This window comes from Aquila chrysaetos, unplaced genomic scaffold, assembly GCF_900496995.4.
Source record: "Aquila chrysaetos chrysaetos unplaced genomic scaffold, bAquChr1.4, whole genome shotgun sequence".
In the NCBI taxonomy this organism is placed as follows: domain Eukaryota; kingdom Metazoa; phylum Chordata; class Aves; order Accipitriformes; family Accipitridae; genus Aquila; species Aquila chrysaetos.
This window is the reverse complement of record NW_024470419.1, coordinates 176-19,373: the sequence shown is the minus strand read 5'-3', so window position 1 is coordinate 19,373 and position 19,198 is coordinate 176. Positions and strand designations below refer to the sequence as shown.

At 57.7% G+C, this 19,198-nt stretch overlaps 1 protein-coding gene across 1 annotated transcript; it reads right to left on the bottom strand.

Moving 5' to 3' along the window:
• Positions 1 to 1,651: 1,651 nt before the first annotated feature.
• Positions 1,652 to 17,124, bottom strand: LOC115338505 (talin-1-like; the record flags this gene model as incomplete). Its single annotated transcript, XM_030007089.2, has 27 exons — positions 1,652 to 2,505; positions 3,159 to 3,284; positions 4,010 to 4,192; positions 4,454 to 4,516; positions 4,650 to 4,775; positions 5,081 to 5,205; positions 5,347 to 5,452; positions 9,648 to 9,755; positions 9,871 to 10,056; positions 10,137 to 10,253; positions 10,561 to 10,686; positions 10,950 to 11,133; positions 11,372 to 11,538; positions 12,492 to 12,638; positions 12,927 to 13,046; positions 13,171 to 13,272; positions 13,394 to 13,543; positions 13,730 to 13,900; positions 14,024 to 14,125; positions 14,246 to 14,378; positions 14,736 to 14,917; positions 15,167 to 15,307; positions 15,396 to 15,557; positions 15,882 to 16,025; positions 16,208 to 16,330; positions 16,528 to 16,610; positions 17,027 to 17,124. Coding segments are annotated over 27 exons (3,607 nt in total), but the record flags the coding sequence as incomplete, so codon positions are not given.
• Between the last annotated feature and the right edge of the window lie 2,074 nt (positions 17,125 to 19,198).

Genomic DNA, 19,198 nt, shown 5'->3' with positions numbered 1-19,198 from the left:
CTAAGGTTTCCAAGGATGGGGATCCCCCCTCTATGCCCCAGTCCAGGGTCCAACTGCTGCTCCTGGGGAAAGGCTTGTCCCACCATCTTAACAGGAACTTCCCAGGTGCAACCTGTGCCTCAGTGTCTTGCCTTGTCCTTGGGCTCCCTGAGAAGTCAGGCTGTGGCTTCCCTGCCCGCTTCCAGCTCGGCTGGATTTGGGTCCCCAGAGAGGTGCTGGTGCCTTGTGACCGCAGTGTTCCAGCTCCAAGCCCCCGCATGCACTTGCCCAAATCTGCCTGCCAAAATAACCCCTCACTCCGGCCGGGGAGATTTAGGGGGCTGGGGCAAATCATGGCCTGTGTCCCTCCCCTGGTGTTTGTGCCACCACCCCTTGCCTGCACCCCAGCCTGGAGGAGTGTGTGTGTGTGTGTGTACTTGCAGCCCCGTGCCAGGGGTGCTGGAGGTCCTGTGGCCCCAGGCTGCCCTGATGAGGCCAGGGCCTCTGCTGTGCCACACCCACTCACCATCCTTGCTGGTTGCTCAGAGGGGCCCCCGTGTCCAGCTGGTACCTGGGTGAGAGCCTGGTGCCAAGTCAGGCCAGCGCAGATTGTCAGGGGACAGCTGGGAGGACTGGGATGCCTGCGAGAGCCACAAATCCATCCTGGAGCCTGTCCAGGGGCAAGTGTCCCAGGGGGACAGCCCCTCTGCACCCCCAGGGACATGCCTGCGGGTGGACAGGGGGTCACTGGCAGCGATGCTGTGGGATACTGCCTTTGCTGCTCACGATGCTTGTAACTTATGCTGCTGTGGACAGGTCTTAGAGACAGGGGACACATGCCAGCCCGACCATGTCCCTGCTCCACTCCACAGTATCCCTGCCTGCCCCACCACTGCTTGGGCCCCCCCCAACCCCTGCTGCGTGACAGGGTGGGAACAGGTGGGGACATGCTCAGGACAGCTGCCACCCACACAGGTTGGCCCCAGGGGGCTATTTTGGGGCTTGAGCTCAGTGCCAGCAGGCAGGAGGGCTCCAGACATATTCCCATCCCTGCTGCACGCCAAGCACTGCTGCTTCCCCAGCGGTAGGCTGCTGGTAACCAGGGGAGCCCCCACCTGCACCCCCATAGCACCCTACCCAGGGATATTTTTGGCTGGTGGCAGGACTCTGGCCAGGAGCCTGTCTGGTCCCCCCCTGAAGCCCAAATCCCCCAGCAACAAAATCCCCAGGGCCCCCTTGCGCAGCAGTAGCCCCCTGGCAGCACCTGTGAGGGTTGGCACATGGCTGGCAGCAGGGGTCCAGCCCAACAGCCGCCTGGGGTTGGACATGCCTCAAATATTTTCCATGCTGTATAAGCACCCACAAAGCATTCCCCCCCCTCACCGGGAGGACAAGTGCCTGTGGGCCCCCCTGCCCACCAGCCCCCCCTTTCTCCCAGGGGGTCTTGTTGATACATAGGTGATGAGAAAGCAGGAAAACCAGATTTCACTGATAAACATGTCTTTCCAAGGAGACATCGACAGCCCCTAGCCCAGAGCCTTAGGGGGGAAGGTGGTTTCCTCCAATGTTTAATAGGGGAAGCTTAATAAACGAACGTTGAAAGCTGCAGGCTTGTTACTAGAGAAATGGAAAAGTTACAGAAATACTGCAGATCTTGGAAAATGATGCAGGCACTTGGGAAGGAGGAAGAGGGCAGAGCTGGCTGGGGCCATGAGGGGGGAAAGCCCAGTGGGAAGGCAAAGAGCAGCTCCAGGGGCAAACCCATCGCATTCCCCCACCCCAAGTAGAGGCAGTGCAGCTTCCAGCCCTCCCAAGAGGGGCCCAGGCTGAAGAAGATGCTCATGGTGGTGGTGGGGCTTGGTGCCTCCCAGGGAAGCTGGGGAAGAAGAGAAAGAGGAGGGAGATTCAGCCAGCAATAAGGCACTGGAGGTAAAAGGTGGCTCCATACAAGAGCTCAGTGAAGGACCACGCTGCTCTCTGCACCCCATCACACAGAGAGGGCAAGCCGCCTGCCTCTCCCCTCCCATGCAGAGGAGAGAGAAGAAAGGAGCACAAGTGGGAATGACGAAGGCACACGGAAACATCCCCCGCACTGGGGAGCTCTCTGGCCCCCCACTCTGGTGCTGGCGGGTGAGCCCTGAGCTGGTGCAGCCCCAGCTCCCACCCCAGCTGGACCCCTCCAGGTGCTCTGGCCATGCCCTGGGTGCGCATGGGAAGGTGGGCTGGGCAGCGGAAGCAGAGTTGCTGGTGCAGTGCTGGCTGGGTTAGTCCCAACGCTCTGGGTGCAGGCAGAACTCTGGTCTAGCCCAGGCAGCCCTTCACTTGAGGCAGGTTGTCTTAAATAGAAGCAGGTGGGCAGCAATCTGTGCGGTGAGTGGCAGGAGGGTGCGGGGCTCAGTTCTGCTCCTCATCCCGCAGCTCTGAGGGCAGGAACTTGTACTGCTGCTGCCGGATCATGGCCAGCTTCTTCTGCGCCTCCTCCAGCTCCCGCTCCTTGCGCAGCATTTCCTCTTGGGCGGCGATGATCTGCCAGGAGAGCATGGCGAGCGCCCCAGGGTCACAACTGCCTCTGTCGGGGATGGCCAGAGCCTCCACTGTGGCAACGCCGAGCCCAGAGCCAGGCTCTCGGGCTGCTGCTTTCCCCCCATCAAAGCCACAGCCTCCCTAGGCTGGCATGGTCCTGGGCACAAGGACTACTGTCCCTACGGTGGGACTGCGGTCCTCTGGAGATAACAGGGAGCATCAGAGCTCCTGGGGCTCAGCCCCACATGCCCTGCAGAGGGTCTCAGCTGCAAGCCTGTGGCTGGGAGGCAGCGCTGGGACCTGTGGCAGCCCATACCAGGCAGCTCTTACCCCTTACCAAATGCTCTGCCCTTCATGCGTGTCCTGGACACTGGGATAGTGCAGGCACCACATCAAGGAGAAGCCAGGGCGTTACGCTCCTGGGAGCATGCACAGTCACCGGCTGTGCCCGCTGCTACGCATGGCAGGACAAGAGCGAAGCCATGGTGTTTAATTGGTGCTGGGTGAGGTGGGTGCACCCGCACCATTTTTTTGAGGCTCTCCAGAGATGTGCCCTGTGCCAGTGGGTGGTAGGACATACTCCTGAGTTGGGCACACACAGGCTGCAGTGGCAGCCAGAGCCACCCCTGCTCCATGAGAGCAGCCACACTCCTCACCTGTGCAATTCCCCCGACCATCTTCTCCTTCACCACCACTGTCTCGTCATGATCCTGGAAGGCAGCTGCCTTCTGTGCTGCCTTCACCAGATTGTCTGAGGCTCTCTTCACCGCATTGCCAGCAGCCTGCAGCGGGGAAGAGGGGGAGCGGCAGCGTATGTCCCAGCCCCAGGGCACAACTGCTGCCTGGGGTGTGTGTGAAGGAACCCCTGCCCCAGGCCAGGCTGGCAAGCAGGAGAAACAGCTGGGCATACTGGGAGCTGCAGGCAGGGATTCCTTTACATGGCTCACTACCACACTACTACCACCCACTCATGACCATTTCAGGTGCTGCTGCTCCCAGCTGGGCTCTGGCTCCCATCTGAGCTGTGAGGCAAGGACTGGGGGCAGCCCCGCTAACCCTCCCCAGCCCTTTGCCTTGAGGGACTGGCACTGGGACCCCGTGTTAACCCCCCAACACACGGGCATTAACCTCTTGTGTGCCATGGCCTCTGAGGATTAAGAGTGCTACAAAACATGCCCCCAAAACATTAACCTCTTGAATGCCAGGGATCCAGTGCACACATTTCAGGCATTTCCATGCCAGTTCATCAGCCCTGAATGCCCCCTGGCTCAGCAGCCCAGCATCACACGTATGCCCATCACGCAGTAGCAGTAAAGTCCAAACTACCTGGAGCCTGCACCCCAACAAGCTCCCCAGATACACACAGGCAGGGAGCATGAGCCTTGGGGAGACACCTACGTTGTGGAGGGCCCCATCCTGAATTCCCATGTGCCCTCACCCCACTCCCACCCACCTCTCAAGCAGCTGGGAGGAGGCAGCTGGGGCTGAAGGGCAGCCTGGGACTCACCTGGAGCCGTTTCATGGCCTCCGAGTCATGGTCAGCCTTCACCTTGCAGGCCACCAGGAGCTGTGCTGTGGAGGCAGCCACCTGTTTGGCTGATGAGATCAGCTTCTCCTTGCTGGCGTGGCCCTGCACTGCTGCATTGGCAGCTTCACAGAGATTGTTGGTGGCAGCAGCCACCATGCATGCCTGTGGCAAGAGAGGCTGTTGGAGGGGGGGTGCAGGAGCCTCCCCCAGAGAGGATATGCCCAGACCGGCCCCAAGGAGGTCGTGGGACATGGGATGGGGATGACCAACTTCCATGCCATGTCTCAGCTGGTGGGAGAGGGAGCAAGAAGTGAGGCTGCTTCTTCCACAGGGGAGAAGCGCAAAGGCAGAGCATCCTCATCTTTGCAGCAGGAGCCAAGAGGAGGATCCCCCCCATCCCACGGGCATGACCTTGATACTCACGGCTGAAATGAGTCCCTGGGACCACTGTCCATCATCCACTGCATTGGCAGGGATGGCGCCCACCTGCAAGGCAGGAGAGGAGTGAGACTCACTGCACTGCACACCCCTTGCCATGGGGCCCAAAGGCTGCAAGCAGCCCCGGGAGAAAGGAGAGCCCACCACAGCCCTAGATTTTCTTTCCCCCTTCCAGCCTTACCTTTCCTTGGGCCACTAATTCTCTCTGGGCCGCTGAGGCTGCCTTCACCAGGGCACTCGTGGCTGCAGCAATGGATTTGGCAGCTTCCAGGATCTGCTCCTCAAAGTTCAGGCTCTCATCTGCTTGCTGTGGGCAAAAATGGGGCATAAGTCCCAGGCAGGGGTGCTGGGACAGACAGGGCAGAGCAGGAAGATGGCTGCAGGGGGCTGAGGGGGGCACATATAGAGCTGGATTAAAGGCCATGGGGTGCAGGAGGGTGCAGGCTGCCCAAGGAAGGTCCAGCCGGGGATGTGGGAGGCGGCAGGAGCACAGAAAGAGAGACTGGCTTTTGGATGGGGCTTCCCATGTGTGACCTGTCACATTTGGCCGAGGCCCAGGCAGGAGAGCCCCAGCCCGCCCCAAGCTGAGCACAAGGCTCAGCACCACTACACCTTGGGCTTGGCCCTTGGTTTCAGCTGCTCCAGCTTCTTGGCTGCAGCCTCAATGGCAGCCGCTGCCCCCAGCAGCTCATTCTCAGCGATGACAGTGGGGTCTTCTGGGTCAACCCACTCTGTCCCTAGAAAAACCAGGAAGTGAGGCAGGTTAAACCTGCATGCAACCTCATTTCTGACTTGCCCTACCTCCTCCAGCAGCTGCTGAGCCCTCCACCCTAATCTCAGTCCTTAGTCCTGCCCCCTTGAGCAGGACCTTTCCTTACCTTTCATGGCCTCGGCTGCCTGAATGAGCTCAGTGACAGAGCTGGCCACATGCTTGGAGTAGCCTGCCAGCTGCTGCTTCAGCTTATGAGTTGGCTTCTGCAGGATCTGTGGGGAAGGAGCAGAGGTAAGCACCTGGAAAAGAGGGGGCCCCACTGGCCTGTTCAGGGTGCGCTCCCCAGGGAAGGAGAGTGGGATCCCCCAGCCCCACTGCATGTGTGCATATATTGGGCATTGTCTGCAATGCTTTCTCGAGTGACCCTGGCTTGTCTCCTCCTGCCCGAGGATGGGATGAGCGTCCACAGCTTCTGGGACATCTTGCAGACACAAGTCCCTCAGTGCAAGCCTTCCTGCACTCAGTGGCTAGCCCCTCCAGGATTTCCCCCCCTCCCCCCCAAAAAAAGTATTTCAAGCTCCAGAAGCATTTCCCCCCTTGGTCCCCATTTTGGAAGTTTGTCTGCAAACACAAGCTGGGCAAGGGGGGGGACAACCCTGGAGCCATGTCCCAGCCCAGGAGGGCTGGCCCCACCAGCATAAGGTGGCAGGCAAAGCCACAGGGGTCCTTCACTGGGGCAGGGAGGCAGACATGCACATACCATGTCATGTGTGTGTGCACACACAGGGTCTGTATGTGCAAGCAGAGCTCACTGCTGGCCCGACTCACACCGCACAGGTGGCAGCCACCCCGTTAGCTAGAGTGGGTGTGAGTACACATGCACACACACCGGGGTCCTTGCGGACACACACAAGTGCCACCCCAGCACTGGGCTGGGCACACAGACACACCGTGAGCAAGGCTCATGCTGAAGTTAGACGCTGGCAGGCACCCCAATGTCGTCTTACTCACTAGCTGACAGGGAGGGAAGAAGGGAGAGAAGACAGCAGTTAACACCCCAGCCAGGAAACACGGGTGCTGGGGATGGGGAGCACAGGAAGGTGGGTGCTCTCTGGTGAGGGGTGAAAGGCAGCCAAGAGAGGTGGGAATGAAGGATCAGAGGCCCCAGGTGGGGAGCCATGCTGCCAGCATTAGCTCATGCTTCAGCCTCAGCAGGGCCAGGGGAGCCAGGGTGCCCGGAGGAGGCTGGCTGCCCAGACCCAGAGGCTCCCAGGGCTGGAGGAGCAACCTACACCCAGAGCAGCCACAGAGTCACTCTCCTCCTCATCCCCCTTTGCACCTTATTTCTTCCCACCCTGAATTGCTTCACTGCAGTTTTCAGCCACTGGATCTCTCTGCTTTTGAGGAGAGAGACCTATCTTTGCCAAATACCAAGTCTGCATGGAGGTTCGAATTCCTTCCCCTCCCCAGTGAAATATGCAGGCTTTCCCACTATTCTGCCGGGAGCCATGTTTTCCATCCTGAGTCAAATAACCCCCTTTCTCAAACCCTAACCATACTTGATCACGCTCTGTGTGAGGTGCTGGTTCCCATGGGGACCCAGTATACAGCAATGGTCTTGCTGCTGCCAGGGAGCAAGGCAGCATTGCATCTGCCATCTCCCTTCCCATTCCCCTACATCCTTCCTGCTCATGGCTTTCCAGGAACCTGCTGCCCTCTGATAAATGTGACCCACATGCTTCATTCCTGCCTTCACAGGCCAGAGTGCTGTAGAGGCTGGGGGTGTGTGGTGGTGCATTTCTTTCCCCCTCTCCAGGCTGATTTACAAACTCGGGAAGGTTCACTAGGCCTTAGCATAAGTGTAATGAGTTGGGCAGTTAAGTGACCCTTGACTGTGCCAGGAATTCTTATACAGTTAAGACAGGGAGATATGCTGTGTGTCTCAAGGACTCCTACTGCCCAGTGAAGGTGGGGGGACAGGAGTAGAGATAGCCAGTTCTCATAACAACCTGCAGCCAGTTCTTTCTCATAACAGCCTTGAGACATTACAATCCTCCCCTGACAATCTTGGAGCATCCCGTATCTATGTTTTGAGTTATTCTCAGACAGTCTCGGAATTTTCCAGCGCAGCTGGGATTCTAGCAATTTGTTAATGATGAAAATCAATCATCTCCCGAATCTATAAACAGTGGTACTAAGTGAGGCCCTTTGAGCTCTCCTGGACTGCAGCGGGCTGTGACCAGCATCTCCCTCTGAGTGGGACGCCTCTCAGAGCTCCCAAACTTTCCTGTTTGCGAAAATCGAAGGTCTGTCGCCAAAAGCTGACACGACCTGGGCTGATTCTCTTTGCTCCTTGAGGCTCAACCCTTCACCTGTTGAGACAAATGCCGAAGCATTTGACGTGAATATTTTCACTGACCTCAAGGGGAATTTTTAACAGGTATACCTCCTTTTCTCTCTCTTTTACTCTCTTTTATTCTCTTTTTCTCTCTTATATGTATTTCTCTTAGTGTCTTTATGCACATGTGTACTAACCTGAATAGTTTATAGTAAGTATATTATAGCAAGTATATTATAAGTTATTACTTTCAAATTTATACTTAAATTACTGTCATGAATTTTATTCAACTGTGAATGAATTTTAGGCTGCTATTATACTCATAATCCCTTTAGATATAAACCGTTGACCAAGTCTGGGACTAGGAGTCGATCCAGCCACACCTAGACTCTGACAGGACTTTAGAAAGCAAGGGGGTCTTCTCTGAACCTCGTGACTCAACAGGAGGGTCTCGCTTACCCTTTCCCACATTTCCTTTTACCCTATTATGTTTTCGGTCCCTATATACCTAAGTTTAGTTTGATTCTGATTTAATTTTCCTGTGTGCATTTCATCCATGTACTAAGTAATAGAGTGAACCTTGCCAATGAATTCTGTGAAGTTGCACTTCTATACAAATTTCTATTAAATAATTTTTCTATTGCTAATACAATTGGAGGCGATTCTTTAAGCAATCCAAACCTCTCTCTCATTTTTAAATTCCCCGTGACAGGGGGTCGTGACTTTATTCTGGACTCACTCGTGTGGGGTCATCCCAGCAAAGTCATTAGAGCTGCATGTGGCTTGGAGTCCCTGAGCTGATGGCACACAGCAACAGACTGTTTGCCCTCATAAGCACATCCAGACAAAATGCCACATTATTAAGTCTGCTGTCTGCTCTGAAAACGTGTTTAAAACTGCTGAATGATCTCTATCAGGAGCTGAAGGCAGCCTGGAAGCTATGAGCTTACTAAGACGCACCTTCAGTGAATGTTTCAGGGGATGTACCGCATGTATGATATTCAAGAGACGTCACATGGCAGCTGGACGGTTACACCCAAAATACAGCAGAATAGTGTGTTCCTGCAAGTAGGCTGACCTTGGGCACTGCCACAGTAAGTCATTAGCCCAATCATCTGTTAACAACAGGTCAGCCAGAGAATTTTTCCTTAGCACTACAGCCTTGGCTGCGATGACTTATGTGACTTCCAGACAGATGTTTGATCTAGATGCAGAGGACGGAAAACTTGCTGCTCCCCTTGGAACTGTACCCCAGTGGTTACCTCCTTTGGATAAAACCATCCTTTGACCTCCCCTCTGTCCAGCTTCAATTTCTAGCCATTGATTCCTGCCCACCTCCTCTTTGTGCTGCCAGCACTGGTTACCCTCTGCCTAAAGGGGCTTTTTCTGGTGAACCTGAATGGCACACTTACCAAGCCCTTCTAACCAGCTTAGTGAAACCCTGCTGCAGAGCTGACTCGCCCTCAATCTTTGTCCTGACCCCAGTTCAAGGGCTCACGCAGCTCTGCAGGTATGGGTCTGTGCATCCCTCCAGCGCCCTCAACTCCACCTTTGTGATCTCGCCAAGAATGCAAACTGCTGGGAGGACCTCACTGGATCCTTTCTACCACTCTCTTGGTTAATGCAGTCTTAATTTACTTCTTGTAAACTACACTCATTTTGTAGGACAGTTAATTAAAGCAGCCAGCTGAAGTCCTCAGGAGGACTAAGCTAGAGGAAGACTGGATCAAAAGGGTGTAGCTGGCGCTTGCAGTCATCACCTCTGCCATCACAGGCACTGCCCCTCTCCCACTGGCTGAAGTCTCTTACTCCCACCCACTCTCACTGGAAGCTGCTTCGGGATTTTGCTCCCGTGCTGTCAAATTTCCAGCTTCCACCTGTTTACAGCCAGTTAATCTCAATCTGTTGTTAGCCAAATACCTTTCTTCAGAACCTGTTCATTTCTCTGACATCTGCTTCCATGGCAGGGGCTCGGCCATGTGCTGTGCTGGCACAGGCAGTGAAGGGGGCCGTGCAAAGACCTCAGTGGGAGGAGGCGCAGAGCCCAGAGAACCTTGGGGGTTTGAGGAGCACCCTGGCATCTGTGGGCAGCCTCTGCACACTCTGGGAACCAGGGCAGGGACACTCACCACCAACACATGCTCCAGCAGCTCCAGGTAGCTATCAGTGCACTCCTTGCCGAAGTGCAGCGCCCACTGCTGCATGTCCCTGCTCACCTCTGGGTGGTAGGTGGCTTCCTGAAACCCAGAGACAGTGAACCCCAATTCACATCCAGGCACCTCCCCTGCAGGGTGCACGCTGCCCCTCACAAACCCATGCTAGACCCACGGCCCCTGCTGATCCCCGCCGTACCTTGCAGGCGCGCAGCATATCTGCAATGGCACAGCGGCTCAGATTCGCCGTGGCAATGACGTCCTCCTGCCGACACGAGTTGCCAGCGGCCGCCGCTTTGGCTGTGGCCATCATGATGCCTTTTGTCATACGGATGAAGTCCTCCGGAGTGGAGACCTTGACGGGAGGCACGGGGGAGGAGAAGACCTGCGAGGTGAGAGGCGGCAGTGAGGCGTGGGGGCAGCCGGTGGGCAGGACAGCAGCTGCGCCATCGTGGCTGTACTCACTGCCAGCTCTTGGCGTATGTGCTCTATTGTGGCCTCCAGTGCCTGCGTCCCCTTCGTGGCCTCATCCTCGATGGTCTTCACCGTCTTCAGCAAGGAAGTGACGTTTGTCACCATCACCTGTGGAAGGGAGAAGAGCACCAGGTGAAGCCCCACACAAGCTCTGGGCTGCTGCTGGCACCTGTCCTTCCCTTGTGGTTTGGTCCAAAACCGCCCTGTCCCCATATTCTACTCATACCACCTCATCTTGTTCTCCCATCAATGTCTCCTCTGCATATTGTGCTCCACCTTTTATGTGCCCCTTCCTCCCCCCTTGCCCTGACTGCCTCCCAGTTGTCCTCCTGCCCCCAGGCAGGCAGAGAAGCCCCCCTGCTCTTTCTCCAGCCCCTTGCCCCATCCCCTCCTTCCCATCACGTCCGGTTCAGACCTTGGCAGAGTTCTTCAGCTGGTAGACAGCAGGGTCATCCCCAGCTTTGCCAGCAGCTGCCTTGGTGGCACTGATCAGGTCCCCAAGTGCCTTGGCCACATCCTTCACAGCACTGATCAGGACCACCTGGGGGAGAACAAGACCAGGGCAACAGCTTGGCTATGGTTACACTCAGGCTGGGGCTAGTGTGGCCCAGCAGTGGGAAATTTGGACACCCCAGGGAACACAGTATACATGGAGTCCAGCTCAGCCAGCACCAGCCAAAGCCCAGCCAGCCCTCTCTACAACACGCAGAGTCCAGCCCAGAGCACCACACAACACCTTCAACCCTCAGCCCCTTCAAGCAAGCTATGAGCAGCCTCTGTTCAACCCCACACACCCCATCCCACCTGAGTCTCCGGGTCTTCAGATCCCAGGCTGGCAGCACCTAGCTTCACCACCTCTGCTAGGTGGGTGATTGTGGACACAGAGGACTGGGCAGCCTGGGCTAGCTTCTCCTGGCTGGCTGTGGCATTCTGCACCAGCACCTTGGTGTCCTCCACCAGCACCTTGGCTGTCTTCAAGATGCCCTCCCTAGGGAGAAGGGAGTCAGAGAGGACACAGCCCTCCACACACACATGCTCCTTGGGGTGTAGAGAGACTCTAGACCCTGCCTTCTGTACATACAAGCTGGAGGGGAAACAGAGCCAGTGTGACCTGAACTTGCAGCTCTCCTTGGGGCTGGTCCACAGCTCAGAAAGACGAGAGACTGCAGGACATAGCCTACCCCCTATCTCTGGCTGAGCAGAGGCTGGGCAAGGCACCCAGGTACCTGTGGTCAGTGAAGGTCTCAGAGTTCTCCTGATTGAGGGTTCCTGCCATGGCAAACATGATGGTGGTGTCGAGGTCAGCAATGATGCCAGAAACAGTGCTGGCTGCTGTGATGCAGCCTTGTGTCCCGCGGTTCCCAGCCTGCAGGGCTGCCAGCACATGAGACACCTGCAGGGTACGAGCAGGGTGACTGGGGAAGCATAGCAGGTTCAGGCAACCTCCACCGCACACCTCCTCCGATACCTCCCCAGGATGGAGCTGCTTCACACCAAGGAGGGGAATTGGGAACCATGTGGTCTGGACACCCCTTCTTAGCTTCCATATTTTTACCTTGTACCTATCGTGTTTGGGGGTCCAGGAGATATTGGACTCTGCTAGTTTCCAAATAAATAAAGTTTGCACAATGGGCATCAGAACATCGCAGCTCATTCCTTCTTTAACTGCTCAACTCAATTTCTGTACTTGGGCAAGCACTCATAGGAGAACATGTTTCCTGATTGGAAAGCAATCTTGGAAAGGAAGGACCTTGCAGGAGGCCCTGAGTATGCAGACACGTGCCAGGCACTATGAACAAGTGTTTGTTTTGCTTTTGTAACCTTGCTTATAAGCATTGCTGCTCTACCCTTATCAACTAGAGTTTTTTAGCCATATTTTTGTCTGTTATTCAGAAGTGTGCTCTTTAGATTGACTGACGGACAGGATGCTTTCCACCATGCCAGCAAAAAGTACAGGAGAGATCAATCACCCAGCATGAGCTGCAGGCTGGCTAGAGACACATCAAATGCTACACCCACCACTGCAAGAGCTGATTTGGAGGGCCTTGGGCTGCCACCAGTATGTAGATTAGTCTTCCCTGGCAGGACATCATCGGCATGTCAGCAGGCAGCACCTGGATGTCGCACTCACCCATCACAGCACCAGCTGCTGTTACAAGTACCTAGAGAGGGGGATCCATCCTCCACCCCATCAGCTGAATCAGGCCAGGGCAAGCGTGGCTGAGAGAGCTGACAGCCCAACAGGACCAGGGGAGGACCCAGCGCAGTGAATCCAAGGGCACGTGGCTCAATCCAGCATCCCTCCCCACCTCGCCATGCCACTGCACCTCTCTCCGGGCCGCTCACCTTCTCAGAAACCTTGCGCGCACTCTCTATCAGCTCCTTCTTGGTGTAGGCATCACTGGGGCTGCACTGCAGGGCTCCAGCTTTAGTGACCAGGGCAGCACAGCTGTGACCCAGCTCCTGCACCCGGTGCTTGATGCGGGAGCCAATCTGGAGGGGAACACATGCGTGAGAGAGCCAGCAGGGAACTAAGCCCCGCATCCGTGATACCCAGTGGGAAACGCCAGCCACCCCCACCCAGCTCCTCTCTCCCAATCCTCCCAGCTCAGGAGGAGGAAAAAGGAAACATGGCTTTGCTTTGCATTTCCACACTGTGTTGCAAGGGAGGTCTGAATGCTGCCTGCCCCCAGCTCCAACGTGAGGTTCAAGTGCCCCCGTCCTCTGCTCTCATGCCCCAGCAAAACTTGCTCTGCCCCATAGTACACCCCACGCTCGCACCTCTTCGTTCTCGGCAGCGAGTGCAGCCAGCTTGGCCTCTTGCGCCAGCTGCCTGTAGTCGTTGGTGAGCTGGTGGGCCAGTATGCCCAGCTCATCTGGGTTGGTTGTGGATTTGGTGACCTGCCGATGGAAGAAGAGCAGGAGGTGGAGGGTCCCTACGCTGGGACAGGCAAGCAAGGAGGGTGGTGACCCTGCCTGGGTGGCAGGCACCACTTTCTGTGGCGACAGGCTTGCTTGCACTCACCATCTCCTGCACAGTCACTGCGATGGCCTTGGCCATCTTTACCATCGTGGTCTGGTAGTCCACAAAGGTCCCCTCTGGCTCACCCATTGGCCCATTGTCCAGCTGAAAGAGACCATCAGGAGAGTCTGACTCCAGCCCCAGCCCAGAGACCTTGTAGGGTTTGACTGACTCTTCCTCTCCTCCATCCCCAGCCCTGGCCAGGTCCTCTCCGTGCTCCCCTCACCTGGTTGATGGCCTGGGTGATAGAGTCCACCATGCCCCCCACGACACCCGCAGCGCTGGCTGCCTCGTTCAGGGTGGTGGTCAGGTCCTCCACTGCTTCCTTCATCATCTGCATGGCCTCCTCCAGAGCCTCCTGGGTGTGGGCAGCTTGCTGCAAGGATGTCAGAGTGAGAGAAAGCTGGCAGCAGCTCCCCTCCCACCGAGGATGCCACACACTTACGGCAGCCCCAGCCAGATTTCTGTCTGGCATACACGTGTGCGGCATGGGGCCAAGCCTCTCACGTGGCACCCATGCGCGAAGGGGAGCATGCTGTCAACATGTACCCCTCCTGCTCACCTTCAGGTTCCCACCGGCCTCCTTGGCCGTATATAGCATCTGCAGGGCAGACTCAGCCAGCATTTTGGTCTGGTCCAGGAGGTTCATCTGCTGCTGGTGGTTGGGTGTTTTGGAGGCAGTGCCAATAGCTGCTATAATGAGTGGCTCAAAGTACTGAGCCATCTGGGACACCTAGGGAAGAGCAGCGCCAGCAGCTTCCAGCCCCGGCTGCCTCGCACCTCTCCTCCCGCCACAAGATCCTCCACATGCACCGAGCACCTCATCAGCAGCTCCCCATCCCCATCCCCGCATTACCTTGTGCCCCAGCTGCGAGGCCTCAGCTCGTGCTGCGCTGGCCATGGGTTCGATCAGGTTGCTGATCTCCTGAACAGCCGTGATCATCTGGTTGTGCAAAGCCTGTCGCAAAGAGAGAGCATTGCATAAGGCTGCAGTGGGGCCGGGGTCACTGCACGTTCCTGGGAGCCAGGGGGAAGGATACCCGCCCCAGTTGAACTTGCAGCAGTGTCCCCAACCCACCTCCTGGGAGATATCTTCTCGGGGGGGCAGCTGCTGGCTGATGGCAGCGAGGGAGGCCTGGTCCACCTCCCGCATGCATCTGTTCAGCGCCTCGATGGCTTCATCACTCTCCCGCTGTCCTGGAGCTTTGTCCCTGCCTGACAGATGGATCAGCCTGGTGCTGGCAGGCATTATGCCACCCCTTCGCCCCTGGTCTCAGCTGGTGCTGGCAAGGGGCAGGACCCCTTCTCCTGGGCCGGGAGCAACCCGGTGCCAGTGTCAGAGCCCAGGCACGCTGGCATGCGTCCCCATCAACCTGTGCCAGGGCTGGAAGAGCAGCTCCCATACAGGATGAGGGATGGCATCTTCCATCCCATCCCTTGCCTCCCCCCGGCAGCAGCTGAGAAGATGAGCCAAAACGTCCCTGGGGATGCTCACTTGGAGTAAGCCTGAGCAGGGGTACCCACCAGTGGGGACAGGACCATGGCCAAGCGGGCAGGACTTGCCTCACCTCATGCTGGTGATCAGCTTCTTGATGGAGTCTGAGATGGTGCGAGAGTGGCTGGCCAGCACTGACCACTGCGGTGGGTCCTTGGGGTTGACAGCCAGAGAGCGGGCAGTCTGGATGAGGCCAGCAGAGCTCTTCAGCATGGTCTTGGCTGAAGAGACGATGGGCTCCATGGCTCTGCGCCCCTGCATGGGGAGACGATGGGCTGGTGATGCACACAAGGGACTGTGCGTGGGAAGTTACCCCCTCCCTCTCCCATGACCCTCACACTGGAGCATCCCCTCGAAGCCCAAGGCTTGCTGCCACCCCCCCCCAAGCTCCAACCCCACACTGAAGCCCCATACCAAGCTCAGGGGAAGGCACAGCTCCTCCCCACCCTTCAGCAGCACCTGTCACAGCCAGGCCATCCCCTCCCTGCCCCTGCAGCATCCTACCTCTGGGCTAATCTGGGCAGGAACAGTGGCAAACTCTGGGTTGGAGGCAAAAGCTGTCAGGTTATCCATGGCCTCTATGAGAGGGGCGGTGGCAACACAGCACTGCTCCCAGTTCTCCTTGTTGAACGCGCCGTCCAGGGCCTGGCGTGGAGAAACCAGGACAGTTATCCAGCTGCCACCATGCCCCAAATCCCATCCCCACCACGGCACCCCAGCAGGGAGACTGCACCTTGATGGTCTTCACTAAGTTGGCCGTGCTGTTGGCCACCTCCTTGGCTGACTGGACGAACTGGCGCTTGGCCACAGGGTTGGTGGTGTGGGAGGAGGCCAGGCGGCATGTGTTGCACAGGGCTGAGGTGTGCTTTGCTACAATGGTGGCTGCTGAGAGCACCTGCGGGGAAGAGCAGGGTGAAGCAGGACCCACCGCGTCTCCCCATCCCCACAGCTCTCCCTTCCCGCCAGCCCCATATGGGGCACCAGTTACCACAGAGTTCCCTCTTGGGACCCAAGAAGGATTGTTAAGGTCCTGCACACCCATACAGCCCCCCCCATCTGGATTGTCACTGTTGCCAGCTAGTTCCCAGTACAGCTGATGGGGCCTGATGAGACACTACCCATAATTTTGGCCAACTCTTAGGACACAGTTCTTCCTGCTAGCCTCACGCTCCCTTTTGTGCAAGAAAATGCCCGTAACGGTGCCCCACCTCATGCTCACCTGGGACTGGGTGCAGGCAGGGTCCACCAAGTTCTGGCAGCTCATCTGGATGGCTTGGTTAGCTCTAGCAAACTGAGTGGGGTCTACCAAGCCCTGCTGTCCAGCCTGGTTGTTGGGGTCTGAGACCCCCACAAGGTAGGCAGCCTGGGAGCACGAGAGAGGCAGTGAGAGCTTGCATGCAGTGGGGAGGCTCAGAGCAGGCATGGGCTGGGGAGGAGGCTAGCAGCACCATCCCATGGAGCCAGGCTTGGAGGGGCAGGGGAGGAGTGCATACAGCAACTATGCACCAGGTGTAATGCTCAGGGCTGGGACCAAGTGCGTCTCACCTGGGCAGCTGCCTCCGTCAGCCCACAGAGAGCTTTGGAGGTGGCACTGATAGACTCGCCGAACTCGGGCAGTTTGCTGTTCTTGGTGTTCTGGGAGATGCCAGCCATGGACTCGCCCAGCACCTGCAGGACACACCATGCACCAGTTAGAGACTACCTCCCACTCCCACAGTGCTCCCAGGCTCAGAGCTCATTGTGCTTCATCAACAGAGGAGGAACCACCTTTCCTTTTGTCCCCACATCCTTCCCAAACCTCCCCAGCCTTCCCCAAACCTCCACCGGGGCCCAGTGCTCAGGGCTCCCTTGGAGTTTCGCCATACCGGTCGAGGCAGTTGAATCTTTCGGGACATGTCATTGGTGACGATCGGGGTGGTGTTCTCCATCAGCTGGCGGGCTTCACTGTCTGCAAGGACATGGCTGTCACATCCAGGGGAAAGGTCCATGCCCTCCCACTTGCACCTCTCTTCAGTCGAGGGGGAGTGGGTGGGCTTGTCTCGCAATGCCCTCGGTGCCATCTTTTTTTGTGTCTTTTCGGTTGGGCTGTGTCAGTGGTTGTCTGGGTGCAGCTGAGGTAGTATGGTCGGTGGCGGGGGGTTTGGAATGTTGGCCCTGTTGTAGCGTGCGGAGCGCACCTGGTCACCCCTGGGATGTGGTTGGGTATAAACTGGGTTGTGGGGGGTGGGTTTGTGGTTCTTTGCGCACGTGCACTTGGCTGGGTTTCGGTCGCAGTGCCCGTGGTGGGGGGCCGATGGCGTGGTCTACTTTGTGCCTCGGGGGGTTGTCGGGCCTGACGGCCTGGGCAGAGAGGTGGCGTCTCACCGCCAGCTGCCGGCAAGGGCAGGGGCACACGCGCCGCTGGCCCGCTGTCGGGCTGGGGGCACAGTTGATCAGCGGTTAAGCGGTTGGGGTTCGACGCCCTGGGAGCGTGGAAACAAGGGATAGACACCCGGCCGGATCAACGCCCGGCTCCGTCACCCGCTGTGGGCCCCACTGCGACAGCAGAACGCGCACGGGAGTGTTCCGTTCCTCCATTGTAATTCGGTCGCTGCCTGGGCCAGCTGTGTTAGGTTCGTTGAGTTTTGGGGGCTGCTGGGGGATCAGCAGAGAGCGACTTTGCTGCCCAGCAGCCACTTACTGGCGGACATAGAGTATACTCTTTCAGGTTTCGACAACGGGGGTGTGACTGCAACCTGGTCTTTCCTTCCTTTCTGCAAGGAAGCCAAGAAGAGTTTCACCGTGCAACAGGTTTCCCAAGCTCCACACCAACCCTGGTTTCTTCTCTCTTATAGCTGTGGGTTGTGGTGTTTTCCGTACTGGGGTTCTGTCCTTTGGGCGCGTCTTGGGTGGTCAATCCATACTCAGCCACCAACAGCAAGAGTAGGGGCAGCAACCGCGCGAAGGGGGGGTTGGTGGGGGGGGCGGCGGAGGCTCTCTCGCGTGTGTTGGATATGGCCTGTGGGTGCCGGCCCGGCGGTGGGCGGTGCAGTGGGGTGTGCACAGGGGCCCAGACCCCCATCGCAGCAGCTGCGTGGGCCACAGCCACCCTAACCACTGGACTGCCGCCGTGGCCCCCTCCTGCAGTCACTGCCGTCCCAGGCAGTGTGCCCAAACATCTCCCATACCCGGGATCCCCCAACAGGTATTTGCTCTCACCAGGGACTGGCTGGCCATCTGAGTGGGGGGCGTCGAGGTGGGGTGGGGGGGGGGTGGGGTGGGGTGTCCACTGGCCTCCCGCCTGCAGGAACTGTCATTGAGTGGGGGTGTGGGGGGGGTGTCCTTGGCCCAAATTGCCGTGAAAATTGTTGGCCAAGTCTTGAGGGGTGCCACGTGGAGGCGCCTGCACCGGAGCTGCGTTGAGTTGTGCAGTAGGCATGTGGTATGTGTTTATGAGCCCCACAGCCACAGAGGAGGGGGGGGCTGTTTCAGTGGTTCGTGGGGGCGCTCTGCAACCGCCTGGAGCTCTTGGTGCTGGGAACTTAGCTGTGGGAATGTGCGAGGGATAGGTTAGGGAGATGCTGTCGGAGGATGGAGATGGATATGAAGATCTGGGCACCGTGTCTTGGGGACTCACTAGAGACGTAACCCAGCAGGGCTGTTACGAACTGGCTTGCAGATCCTATAACCATGAGCTGGTCTGGTGTGTTGGAAAAAACCCGCTCAGGGCGACCACTTATCCTGGGGTGTGAGGCAAGAAGCATGACTTTAGTAGAGTGGCGGGTGCTAATTGGTGTATTGGGATTCCACAAGGAGATTGGAAAGGGCCGGGTGGGTGGGGGGGAAGGGGTGGGGGGTGTTGTAGTGGGGGGGTAAGCATTCCCCGCGGGCTCGGAGGGGGCAGCTGACCTGACTAGCCAAGGCGCTATTCCAATACCAATGTGACATCATGCTCAGTATATAAATGGGAGTGGCCCGGGGGTGGAGGGCGCTCTCAAGGGCTTTTGGTGGGGGAAGGTGCGAGCGTCGTGTTCCGGTGGTGCAGCAGAGTAGCTGCAGCGGTGGCGACTTGTGTCTATCTTAGGGTACGCGGTTTGTATAGCTTCCTGTGAGGCGGTCTAGGCCGGGTGTTTTGGGTGTTTTTGACGTTGTTGGTTTTGGGGTGGGCGCTTCTCGGGGAACGGCGGCCGTGGTCTCGCCATTTTAGCCCAGCAGGGGTGGTGGGGATTGTGTAGTCAGCCCTCTACTATATATAGTTTCGGCGTTGCTGTGTGTGCGCGCCGCCAGGCGCCTCCCGAGCCCACGAAGGCCGGGAGAGGGAGCGGGGGCCGGCGTGGTCCCGGTGGGTTGGTTAACCGGCTAGGGGCGAAACCGACGACTGAGGTTTTCGGGTTGGCGGGTTGTGATGGATGTCTATGCCGTGGTGGCGCCCAACCGGGTGTTGGGGGGGGCAGCGGTGTCTGTGGGGAGAGAGGGGGGGGGTGGATATTAACGACAAAGGAGCTGGGCCAGAGCGGTGTTGAACAAAGTGGTGTCAGACGCATTCCTTTTATTCCG